Source organism: Pogoniulus pusillus, chromosome 6 (genome assembly GCF_015220805.1).
Source record: "Pogoniulus pusillus isolate bPogPus1 chromosome 6, bPogPus1.pri, whole genome shotgun sequence".
Taxonomy (NCBI): domain Eukaryota; kingdom Metazoa; phylum Chordata; class Aves; order Piciformes; family Lybiidae; genus Pogoniulus; species Pogoniulus pusillus.
In genome coordinates, this window is record NC_087269.1 from 720,465 (window position 1) to 732,982 (window position 12,518).

At 56.8% G+C, this 12,518-nt stretch overlaps 2 protein-coding genes across 3 annotated transcripts; both read right to left on the reverse strand.

The window, feature by feature from the left end:
* Positions 1 to 5,655: 5,655 nt before the first annotated feature.
* LOC135176431 (uncharacterized) lies at positions 5,656 to 7,197 on the reverse strand. Of its 2 annotated transcripts, none has more exons than XM_064145585.1 (2): positions 6,024 to 7,197; positions 5,656 to 5,818 (listed from the first exon to the last, which is right to left on the reverse strand). In XM_064145585.1, the coding sequence occupies exon 1, from the start codon at positions 6,896 to 6,898 to the stop codon at positions 6,080 to 6,082; it is 819 nt and encodes a 272-aa protein (XP_064001655.1). In that variant the 5' UTR covers positions 6,899 to 7,197; the 3' UTR covers positions 5,656 to 5,818; positions 6,024 to 6,079. The 2 variants fall into 2 exon arrangements, with proteins under 2 accessions (XP_064001655.1, XP_064001654.1); XM_064145584.1 differs by having other exon boundaries at positions 5,656 to 5,945.
* Positions 7,198 to 8,162: 965 nt separating this feature from the next.
* On the reverse strand, positions 8,163 to 10,952 carry LOC135175831 (phostensin-like). The gene is made up of 5 exons (XM_064144163.1): positions 10,455 to 10,952; positions 10,245 to 10,374; positions 10,064 to 10,121; positions 8,606 to 9,913; positions 8,163 to 8,444 (listed from the first exon to the last, which is right to left on the reverse strand). Exons 1-4 carry the CDS (start codon positions 10,512 to 10,514, stop codon positions 8,674 to 8,676), a joined length of 1,488 nt encoding a protein of 495 aa, XP_064000233.1. The 5' UTR covers positions 10,515 to 10,952; the 3' UTR covers positions 8,163 to 8,444; positions 8,606 to 8,673.
* Between the last annotated feature and the right edge of the window lie 1,566 nt (positions 10,953 to 12,518).

The window sequence follows — 12,518 nt, forward strand, 5'->3', positions numbered from 1 at the left end:
GCCTTGTTCTCTGGGGCCCACCACTCCTTCTGCTGCTGCTTCTGCAGCTCTTCTGTGGCCCTGGGGTCCCTCCGTGCTGCCTCCTTTTGTGCCCTGCAGAGGAGACAGAGGAGACCTCGCTGAACCCTGGCCCCTCTGCTAGGAGCCAGGGGCAGCAGCAGCTGCTTCCTGAGCTGGAGCTGGGGGGCAGAGCAAAGGGCTGAGGGTGAGAGGTAGCATCTGGGGGACCTGCCCAGCACTCACCCTTGCACCTCTGGGGTCGGCCTCGGCTCCTGCTCTTGTTCAGCCACCTGCTCAGAAGCTAAAGAGAGAAGGCATGGAGTGAGCAGGCAGCAGCCCCCAGCACAGCAGCAGGGGCTGGGTTGCTGTGAGGTTTCAGCCATCACTGCAGGCTGCTGGGGACACTCATCCCTCTGCTCCTCACCTCTCTGCTCCTGCAGGCGACCTCTCACTGAGTCCTTTCGCTGCCTTAATTCTTTCTCAGCCTTTCGCTGAGCTTTGGCTGCAGCTTTCTCCTCCTTCCTCTTACGTCTCAGCTTACTTTTCCACCAGTCCTGCAAGAAGCCCCAGGAGCTGGGTGAGTCTGGAGCACCTCCAGCACCAGCCCACCCCAGAGTGCAGCTGTGACACTTACCAAGACGTTCATCGTGAGGGAGACCAAGAGAATTGGCAAGAGAACAGACATGGGGTCCATGGTTGGGACTAAGAGAGTGCTGCACAGCACAGCTCTGCTCTGCCTGAGGCACTCTCAAGTCGTCACCACCACAAGCCCTCGGTGAAGATCCTCAGGGACCTTCTGGCTCTGCACACGCAGATCCCCCAACACTGCTGGGGGTGGCAGAGGCTGAGGCTGCAGTCTGCTGAGAGAACACCAGACCGCGGCACCAACCGGCCACTGCCTGCTGCCACTGCGCCCTGCCGGCCTTTTATAGCCCAGGCCCCGCCCCCGCCCGCTGTGACGTCACGGGGAGGACACGCCCCCGCTCGTTGTGACGCCACGGGCCGGGGACGCCCTCGGAGCGCAGGCTGCAGACGCTGGAGCCTAGGAGCGGTAGCAAAGCGCCGTGAGAGGCAGCAGCCTGTCGGTGGGGGCCGTGAACAAACAGGGCTGTGCCGGAGCCGACCGAGCAAGGCCAGGGATGGGCGAGGCCGGAAAGCGCCAGGAGCAGGGCAGAGGAGACACCGTGCGGGACGCGACGGTGCAGAGCCAACAGCTGCGGCACAGAGGCCTGGGGAAGACTCGCTGCTTCAGCCTCACGGCCGCAGAGCCCCCAGGAGCACAGCAGCATGCTGGCAGCTGCGGGAAGAACCGCGCCCGCGGGGCAAGTGTTTGGATGGCACTGAGCTGCTGCGCCCAGGTGTGCGTGAGGGGAGAGCGAACTCCTGCAGCCGCCCCCTTTTTGTTGTACAAAGGAGAACCTGACAGTGGCACAACCAATCATCATTAGATACACGGCAAAATACATAGTAGCAATTTCAGTAGCAAGACTATGATAAGTAATGCATAACAAAGCATTTTTACATACTACAAATAAATCCAATTAGTCCCCATCCCACAAAAGGTTTATAAAAAATAAACTCGAAAGAGTGATCATAACTAAACAAAGCAATTCTAATGTAGTGACATTAACTAAAGTCATCCAAAGATTAATTTCTGAAAGCATAACGAAACGAACACATAATCCAACCTCCCCTATTCCCAAGATCACAGTAACTGCAACTTTCATCCTGGAGTCAGAGCTGTTGCTTTGTCCTTGTCCGTCTGATCTTCTTGAATCGGTCCCTTGTCAGGACGAACATATTTTGCTGGTATCCATCTAGGACCTGACTCTGTGGAAACACAAGCATATCCTTTTCCCCACGTTATTAAAGGATAAGGACCTTTGACTTTACCTGATTCTAGGTCACGAATTAAAACTGGTGGCTGCTCCTGAAGCTCAAAAAGGCTGTTATTTCCCAAATGTCGCACTATTGGTGGCACATCATCTGTCCTTGTGCAACTCAAAGAGTTGTAAACATAGAGTGCCTTTTGCAACCTTTCTTCAGGTGTCCCTGAAATCCCCCCTCCCCCATTTTGTTTCTGCAAAAGAGGTTTCAAAGTCTGATGTGCTCTCTCAATGATAGATTGCCCTGTAGGGGAGTGTGGGATCCCAGGAACATGCCGAATTCCCCATGCTGACAGAAAGCTTTGCAAGAATTGAGAAACAAAGGCAGGGCCATTATCAGTTTCAATAGCTCGAGGCACTCCTAACATGGCAAAGGCCCTAAGAAAATGCTTCTTTGCATCCTTTGCTTTTTCTCCTTTGTGACAGGAGGCAGATAATGCTCCAGAAAAGGTATCAACAGAAGAATGTACACATTTAAACAATCCAAAATCTGGAACGTGAGTCACATCTGATTGCCAGATTTCTCAGCTGTTTAATCCACGAGGGTTAACACCTTCGCTGCCTGTAGGCACAATGGTACGTTGGCAGTCTGGGCAGGATGCAATGATATCTGCTGCCTGCTGAGCAGACAATTCAAATTGCCTTCTTAAGCCCTTTGCATTTTGATGGAAAAACATGTGACTGAGCTTGGCCTGAGCCATTCGATCAGGGAAAGTCAAAACTGGTAAAGTTAGTAAATCTGCTTGGCGATTCCCTTCTGCAACAAATCCTGGGAGGTCAGTGTGAGATCCAATGTGCATAGTGAAAAATGAAGGTTGTCTGTTGTTTAAAAGAAAAATCGATTTCTGCAGCAAATCAAAAAGGTGAGGATTGGGAACATCTTTAAGTGCAGCAGCTTCAGCACGCATAACAATCCCTGCCACATAGGCAGAATCAGTGACTAAATTGAAAGGCTTATCGTGATGTAATTGAAACACACGTGTTGCTGCTGCTAGTTCCACTCTGTGAGGAGAACCTGGATGTAAAAAACTTCTGAATTCCAACGTTGCCTATTAGCATCCCACCAAATCCCAGGAGCATAAGGGCCGGGGGGGTTGGAAGCTCTGCACACAAGGAGGCTCCACAGCCTCTCTGGGCAGCCTGCTCCACTGTTCTGCCATTCCCAAAGTCAAGAAGCTCCTCCTCGTGTGTAGATGGAACTTCTCATGCTCCACTTTGTGCCCCTGGCCCTGGCCCTGGGCAGCACTCAGCAGGTGCCAGCCCCAGCCCCTTGCCCCCCACAGCCCCTTCAGCTCCTGCTGAGCACTGCTCAGCTGCCCTCTGGGGCTGCTCTGCTGCAGGCTCCCAGCCCCAGGGCTCTCAGCCTTTGCTGCTGCCAGAGCTGCTGCAGGCTCTCAGCCTCTGCCCAGCCTGCCCTGGCCTCTCTGCAGCCCTTGCCAGGCTCTCTGGCGCTGGGCAGCCCAGAGCTGGCCCCAGCACCGCAGCTGTGGCCTGGCAGAGGGCAGCAGAAGCTCCCCGCACTGCTCCTCCGGCACAGCTCCGCCGCTCGCCGGGGCCGGGGCCGGGGCCGGGGCAGGGCCGGGCCGGGCAGGAGCCCTCCCCCGCGCGCCGCTGCCGTTCCCGCCCGGGGCCGCCTCGCGCGGGCTGAGCTCTCGCCCCCGGGGGTCCGGCGCCATCTTGGCAGGGCTCCGCTGCGCTCTGCCGCCTCGGTGCCCGCTCTGCCGCCTCGGTGCTCTGGGCGGCAGCTCCTGAGGGGGCTCCGGGGCCGCCTCTGCTCCGGCCCTGGAGAGGAGGGGGCGCAGGCCTTGCTCGGTGCACGGTGCCCTCACCTGCTGCGTGCGCAGGGGCTCCCTGCTGGGCGCTTCGGTTCCTTCCGCGCCCAAAGAAGGAGTGGAGAAGAACCCCCGGGGCAAAGCAATCCACCGCCGACCGAGTGCAGCGCACCCTGCCTGGCCGCGGGCTCCCTGCCCCTCGCCTCCCCTGCCCCATGCCCGGGGACCTGCTCTTGCTGGCTCCCCACTGGCTCTGCGGGGCTCTCTAACGCAGCTGCTGCCCAGCAGCAAGCCCAGGCAGGGCAGGGAGCCGAGGGGCTGCACACAGCCATGGTGCCCAGCCCCAGCGCTTGCCCAAGCCCTGCCTAGCGCCAGGCTGCTGCTGAGGGCTGCGCTCCAGCAGCGCAGCAGAGGTGCTTCTGCCCCAGCCCAGGGATCTGCTCCTGTTGGATGCCCTTTGCTCCTCCTTGTTAAAACTGAGCCACCAAAAGCTTTAAGTTTAAGGAGCTGTGTTTTGGCACGCCGGGAGCAGCGCTGGGCGCAGGGAGTTCAGCTCTGCAGCTGCACACTGCACACATGCGGCTGCAGGAGTTTTGTGTCCTGCTCACACACACACTCACAGAGCAGTTCAATGCATAGTCAGACACTGCCCGAGGAGTTGGTGGGTTTTCCTGGAGCTGTCGGGCATGCCTGCTAATCCTCCTGAGGGTCTCTCTGGCAGCCGTGAGGCTGAAGGAAGGAGTCTTCCTCAGGTGTCTTTGTGACTCGGCTATTTGCATCTGCACACCTGCGTGCTTTATGGTCTCTTACCTACCCTGCTCATGGTGTTTTCTGTTATGGTTCATCCCTGGCCTTGCTCAGTGAGCTCTGGCACACCCCTGTCATAAATAACAGACATAAACTGGCATTCATGCATGTCATCAATAACAGACACAAACTGGCGTTCATGCATGTCATCAATAACAGACACAAACTGGTGTTCATGCATGTCATCTATAACAGACACAAACTGGCGTTCATGCATGTCATCAATAACAGACACAAACTGGCATTCATGCATGTCATCAATAACAGACACAAACTGGCATTCATGCATGTCATCAATAACAGACACAAACTGGCGTTCATGCATGTCATCTATAACAGACACAAACTGGCGTTCATGCATGTCCTCTATAACAGACACAAACTGGCGTTCATGCATGTCCTCTATAACAGACACAAACTGGCGTTCATGCATGTCCTCTATAACAGACACAAACTGGCGTTCATGCATGTCCTCTATAACAGACACAAACTGGCGTTCATGCATGTCCTCTATAACAGACACAAAACTGGCGTTCATGCATGTCATCAATAACAGACACAAACTGGCGTTCATGCATGTCCTCTATAACAGACACAAACTGGCGTTCATGCATGTCATCAATAACAGACACAAACTGGTGTTCATGCATGTCATCTATAACACAAACTGGCGTTCATGCATGTCATCTATAACAGACACAAACTGGTGTTCATGCATGTCATCTATAACAGACACAAACTGGCGTTCATGCATGTCATATATAACAGACACAAACTGGCGTTCATGCATGTCATCTATAACAGACACAAACTGGCGTTCATGCATGTCATCTATAACAGACACAAACTGGCGTTCATGCATGTCATCTATAACAGACACAAACTGGCGTTCATGCATGTCATATATAACAGACACAAACTGGTGTTCATGCATGTCATCTATAACAGACACAAACTGGCGTTCATGCATGTCATCTATAACAGACACAAACTGGTGTTCATGCATGTCATCTATAACAGACACAAACTGGTGTGCATGCAAGTTAAGGCTTTAATAGAGGTGCAGGAACCAAGCAATGCAGAGGCCTGGGTGCGAGGGGAGGCTCTGCTCTGCCCTCACGCACAGCCTTTGCCTTCAGTTCTCTCTTTTTATCCCCTATTCTCTTACATATTCGTTACTAAGCTCTGAGAAGAGGTTGGGATTTCTTTATCAGTTTTTAGGAATGGGAGGTGTCTCTTCCACACAGGTCTCCTTTTATCCGGTGGTCCCTCTGGAGGTCTTTGATGAAGTAAGGGTCTTCTCTTCAGTGTTCTTCCTGATGAACTTCAAAGTCCTTGTTGTTCTTCTGTTTGCTGATGCAGACAGGTGGCCCCAGGAGGAATGCATTTCCATTCAGATATGCAAAAGACAATCTGTCTGAGCTTTGGCTGCAGCTTTCTGCTCCTTCCTCTTACGCCCCAGCTTCCTTCCCCACCAGTCCTGCAAGGAGCCCCAGGAGCTGGGTGAGTCTGCAGCACCTCCAGCACCAGCCCACCCCAGAGTGCAGCTGTGGCTTACCAAGGCGTTCATTGATGGAGAGTAAGAGAACTGGCAGGAGGACAGAGATGGGGTCTCTAGGGGACCCCCTGCTTCTTCCGGGCCCAGCGCTGCAAACAGGGGCAGCATCTGCAGAGCCAGCAGCGAATGCAGCAGCTCTTCAGGCGGCTCCAGAGCCCAGCTTGCTGCGTGCTCGGCTTCCTCCCTGCACTGCTGGGCTCCTCTGCGCTGCTCTGTGCCCCGGCGTCACTCGCCCGGGCGGCTGCAGGCGTAGGCTGCTGCGGCTGCTGGCTACTGTCCTGGCTCTGCTCCGTGCCAGGCTCTGGGACTTGGTCCCCGCCTGGGCTCGGCTCTTTGCCAGGCTCCTTCTGTTGCTCCGAAGGCTGGAGAGGCTGTTGGACATTGGAGCCCGAGGGAGATGCAGAGCTCTGAGGGGACTTGGCAGTGGAGACCCCCGGCATGGTCCTGGGCTCCTGGCTCCTCCTCTTTGCTGCCCTGTTCTTGGCTGCCTCCTCCGCCCCAGAGCAGCTGCTGGAGGACCTCCAGGGCTCCGAGCCTGGCATGTTCTCCAGCATCTCCCGGACACTCATCCTGGCCATGGTGGCCTCGTTCCCTGGGACCCACCACTTTGCTATCTTCTTCCCTGCCTTGTTCTTTCTCTCCTCTGAGGAAGAGGAGCTGCTGGAGCTCCAGGGGTCCAAGGCAGGCATGTCCTCCAGCATCTCCCGTGGTGTCATCTTGGCCATGATGGCCTCGTTCCCTGGGGCCCACCACTCCACTATCCTCTTCCCTGCCTTGTTCTTTATCTCCTCTGCCTCAGAGCAGCTGCTGGAGGAGCTCCTGTGCTCCAAGCGTGGCATGTCCTCCAGCATCTCCCCTGGTGTCATCTTGGCCATGATGGCCTTGTTCTCTGGGGCCCACCACTCCTTCTGCTGCTGCTTCTGCAGCTCTTCTGTGGCCTTCCTGGCCGCACAATAAACTCCTGGCACTCACAGAAGCGTTTGGTGGCTCAGCTGTGACACACAGGTTCCTGCGCAGCCTTTCTGCTGCCTGCAAACAGCTCTCAGCGAGTCCCTGCAGAGGCATCTCACAAGGGTCTGCACTCACAGCACTTGGGCTTTCTCAGTGCCCTTTATTTCCTCACTGATACAATCTAGTCCCACTTTACCACCCCCCCAGATCCCCGCCCACACCTCCCCCCACCCCCCCCTCTGTCCCCCTCCGACGACTGTCCTCTGGGAGCCTTCTTGCTTCTACTCCACCTAAAGAACCTAAAGGAACCTCACGGACCTAAGGGAACTAAAGGTGAGTGCCCTGCGGGAGCGGCAGGAAAAGGCTTTTGCCTGTCCCTGACCGAGCCTGCAGGGGAGGGAAAGGCAACTTCTTGCCTTGTCTCTCCCCATTCAGCACTCGGCAGACGTAGGGAGAAAGGAGTTTGGAGCAGAGGGAAGTGGACTTTGGAGCGGGGGGAAAGAGAGCCGGAGCGGGGTGGAAGGGGAGCCCGGAGCAAGGGGGGGGAAGGGGAGCCCGGAGCAAGGGGGGGGAAGGGGAGCCCGGAGCAAGGGGGGGGAAGGGGAGCCCGGAGCAAAGGGGGGGGAAAGGGGGAGCCCGGAGCAAAGGGGGGAAAGGGGAGCCCGGAGTAAAGGGGGGGAAAGGGGAGCCCGGAGAAAGGGGGAGAAAGGGGGAGCCCGGAGAAAGGGGGAGAAAGGGGGAGCCCGGAGAAAGGGGGAGAAAGGGGGAGCCCGGAAAAGGGGAGAAAGGGGGGGAAAAGGGGAGCCCGGAGCAAGGGGGGGAAAAGGGGGAGCCCGGAGAAAGGGGGGGAAAGGGGGAGCCCGGAGCAAGGGGGGGAAAGGGGAGCCCGGAGAAAGGGGGGGAAAGGGGAGCCCGGAGAAAGGGGGGGAAAGGGGAGCCCGGAGAAAGGGGGGGAAAGGGGAGCCCGGAGAAAGGGGGGGAAAGGGGAGCCGGAGAAAGGGGGGGGAAAGGGGAGCCCGGAGAAAGGGGGGGAAAGGGGAGCCCGGAGAAAGGGGGGGAAAGGGGGAGCCCGGAGCAAGGGGGGGAAAGGGGAGCCCGGAGAAAGGGGGGGAAAGGGGAGCCCGGAGAAAGGGGGGGAAAGGGGAGCCCGGAGCAAAGGGGGGGAAAGGGGAGCCCGGAGAAAGGGGGGGAAAGGGAGTTCGCCGTTGCAGCGTCCTACCGCACTTGGAGTTTCCACAGCTGCTGTTGCAGACACGCAGGGAGCCCAGAGGCTGCACACGGGGCAGGGAGTCCAGGAGCTCCTGTAGGGGGACAGTGGCTTCCTCCTTGTCCCCTCCTCTGCCCAGCAGCCCCCCGCAGCCTTCCCCGTCTGGTAGGGAAGCTGTGAGGAGCTGAGGAGGTGCTGAGCTGCTCCCTTTGACCTCAGGCGTGGAAGCCCTGCACGGACTGACGGTGATGGGAACCCCTGGCCTGCAGGATCGGAGTGGAAGGGAAACTGGGTGAGAGGGTTCAGGAGCCCTCACACCTCCTTCCTTCTGCTTGGCATCTCTCCACTGGGCACCTCTCAGCAGGAGCAGCTCAGCAGGTGGTGGGAGGCAGCAGAGCAAAGCCTCTGCAGGGACAGGACTTACCTGTGTTGAAGAGATGAAGCCCATTTCTGCACCCCACCAGTCCCCGTCCCTCCCCCCCGGGCTGTCCCCTAGGGGACCTCCTGCTTCTTCCGCTGCCAACAGGGGCAGCGGCGCTGCAAGCAGGGGCAGCAGCGCTGCAAACAGGGGCAGCATCTGCAGAGCCAGCAGCGAATGCAGCAGCTCTTCAGGCGGCTCCAGAGCCCAGCTTGCTGCGTGCTCGGCTTCCTCCCTGCACTGCTGGGCTCCTCTGCGCTGCTCTGTGCCCCGGCGTCACTCGCCCGGGCGGCTGCAGGCGTAGGCTGCTGCGGCTGCTGGCTACTGTCCTGGCTCTGCTCCGTGCCAGGCTCTGGGACTTGGACCCCGCCTGGGCTCGGCTCTTTGCCAGGCTCCTTCTGCTGCTCCGAAGGCTGGAGAGGCTGTTGGACATTGGAGCCCGAGGGAGATGCAGAGCTCTGAGGGGACTTGGCAGCGGAGACCCCCGGCATGGTCCTGGGCTCCTGGCTCCTCCTCTTTGTTGCCCTGCTCCTGGCTGCCTCCTCCTCCTCAGAGAAGCTGATGGAGCTCCAGGGGTCCAAGGCAGGCATGTTCTCCAGCATCTCCCGTGTTGTCATCTTGGCCATGATGGCCTCGTTCCCTGGGGCCCACCACTTCACTATCTTCTTCCCTGCCTGGTTCTTTAGCTCAGGCTCCTCAGAGTCGCTGCTGGAGCTCCAGGGGTCCAAGGCAGGCATGTTCTCCAGCATCTCCCGTGTTGTCATCTTGGCCATGATGGCCTCGTTCCCTGGGGCCCACCACTTCTCTATCTTCTTCCCTGCCTGGTTCTTTAGCTCAGGCTCCTCAGAGTCGCTGCTGGAGCTCCAGGGGTCCAAGGCAGGCATGTTCTCCAGCATCTCCCGTGTTGTCATCTTGGCCATGATGGCCTCGTTCCCTGGGGCCCACCACTTCTCTATCTTCTTCCCTGCCTGGTTCTTTAGCTCAGGCTCCTCAGAGGAGCTGCTGGAGCTCCTGTGCTCCGAGCGTGGCATGTCCTCCAGCATCTCCCGGACACTCATCTTGGCCATGATGGCCTCGTTCCCTGGAGCCCACCACTCCACTGTCTTCTTCCCTGCCTTCTTCTTTATCTGCTTCGCCCTAGAGCAGCTGCTGGAGGAGCTCCTGTGCTCCGAGCGTGGCATGTCCTCCAGCATCTCCCCTGGTGTCATCTTGGCCATGATGGCCTTGTTCTCTGGGGCCCACCACTCCTTCTGCTGCTGCTTCTGCAGCTCTTCTGTGGCCCTGGGGTCCCTCCGTGCTGCCTCCTTTTGTGCCCTGCAGAGGAGACAGAGGAGACCTCGCTGAACCCTGGCCCCTCTGCTAGGAGCCAGGGGCAGCAGCAGCTGCTTCCTGAGCTGGAGCTGGGGGGCAGAGCAAAGGGCTGAGGGTGAGAGGTAGCATCTGGGGGACCTGCCCAGCACTCACCCTTGCACCTCTGGGGTCGGCCTCGGCTCCTGCTCTTGTTCAGCCACCTGCTCAGAAGCTAAAGAGAGAAGGCATGGAGTGAGCAGGCAGCAGCCCCCAGCACAGCAGCAGGGGCTGGGTTGCTGTGAGGTTTCAGCCATCACTGCAGGCTGCTGGGGACACTCATCCCTCTGCTCCTCACCTCTCTGCTCCTGCAGGCGACCTCTCACTGAGTCCTTTCGCTGCCTTAATTCTTTCTCAGCCTTTCGCTGAGCTTTGGCTGCAGCTTTCTCCTCCTTTCTCTTACGTCTCAGCTTACTTTTCCACCAGTCCTGCAAGAAGCCCCAGGAGCTGGGTGAGTCTGGAGCACCTCCAGCACCAGCCCACCCCAGAGTGCAGCTGTGACACTTACCAAGACGTTCATCGTGAGGGAGACCAAGAGAATTGGCAATAGAACAGACATGGGGTCCATGGTTGGGACTAAGAGAGTGCTGCACAGCACAGCTCTGCTCTGCCTGAGGCACTCTCAAGTCGTCACCACCACAAGCCCTCGGTGAAGATCCTCAGGGACCTTCTGGCTCTGCACACGCAGATCCCCCAACACCGCTGGGGGTGGCAGAGGCTGAGGCTGCAGTCTGCTGAGAGAACACCAGACCGCGGCACCAACCGGCCACTGCCTGCTGCCACTGCGCCCTGCCGGCCTTTTATAGCCCAGGCCCCGCCCCCGCCCGCTGTGACGTCACGGGGAGGACACGCCCCCGCTCGTTGTGACGCCACGGGCCGGGGACGCCCTCGGAGCGCAGGCTGCAGACGCTGGAGCCTAGGAGCGGTAGCAAAGCGCCGTGAGAGGCAGCAGCCTGTCGGTGGGGGCCGTGAACAAACAGGGCTGTGCCGGAGCCGACCGAGCAAGGCCAGGGATGGGAGAGGCCGGAAAGCGCCAGGAGCAGGGCAGAGGAGACACCGTGCGGGACGCGACGGTGCAGAGCCAACAGCTGCGGCACAGAGGCCTGGGGAAGACTCGCTGCTTCAGCCTCACGGCCGCAGAGCCCCCAGGAGCACAGCAGCATGCTGGCAGCTGCGGGAAGAACCGCGCCCGCGGGGCAAGTGTTTGGATGGCACTGAGCTGCTGCGCCCAGGTGTGCGTGAGGGGAGAGCGAACTCCTGCAGCCGCCCCCTTTTTGTTGTACAAAGGAGAACCTGACAGTGGCACAACCAATCATCATTAGATACACGGCAAAATACATAGTAGCAATTTCAGTAGCAAGACTATGATAAGTAATGCATAACAAAGCATTTTTACATACTACAAATAAATCCAATTAGTCCCCATCCCACAAAAGGTTTATAAAAAATAAACTCGAAAGAGTGATCATAACTAAACAAAGCAATTCTAATGTAGTGACATTAACTAAAGTCATCCAAAGATTAATTTCTGAAAGCATAACGAAACGAACACATAATCCAACCTCCCCTATTCCCAAGATCACAGTAACTGCAACTTTCATCCTGGAGTCAGAGCTGTTGCTTTGTCCTTGTCCGTCTGATCTTCTTGAATCGGTCCCTTGTCAGGACGAACATATTTTGCTGGTATCCATCTAGGACCTGACTCTGTGGAAACACAAGCATATCCTTTTCCCCACGTTATTAAAGGATAAGGACCTTTGACTTTACCTGATTCTAGGTCACGAATTAAAACTGGTGGCTGCTCCTGAAGCTCAAAAAGGCTGTTATTTCCCAAATGTCGCACTATTGGTGGCATATCATCTGTCCTTGTGCAACTCAAAGAGTTGTAAACATAGAGTGCCTTTTGCAACCTTTCTTCAGGTGTCCCTGAAATCCCCCCTCCCCCATTTTGTTTCTGCAAAAGAGGTTTCAAAGTCTGATGTGCTCTCTCAATGATAGATTGCCCTGTAGGGGAGTGTGGGATCCCAGGAACATGCCGAATTCCCCATGCTGACAGAAAGCTTTGCAAGAATTGAGAAACATAGGCAGGGCCATTATCAGTTTCAATAGCTCGAGGCACTCCTAACATGGCAAAGGCCCTAAGAAAATGCTTCTTTGCATCCTTTGCTTTTTCTCCTTTGTGACAGGAGGCAGATAATGCTCCAGAAAAGGTATCAACAGAAGAATGTACACATTTAAACAATCCAAAATCTGGAACGTGAGTCACATCTGATTGCCAAATTTCTCAGCTGTTTAATCCACGAGGGTTAACACCTTCGCTGCCTGTAGGCACAATGGTACGTTGGCAGTCTGGGCAGGATGCAATGATATCTGCTGCCTGCTGAGCAGACAATTCAAATTGCCTTCTTAAGCCCTTTGCATTTTGATGGAAAAACATGTGACTGAGCTTGGCCTGAGCCATTCGATCAGGGAAAGTCAAAACTGGTAAAGTTAGTAAATCTGCTTGGCGATTCCCTTCTGCAACAAATCCTGGGAGGTCAGTATGAGATCTAATGTGCCTAATGAAAAATGA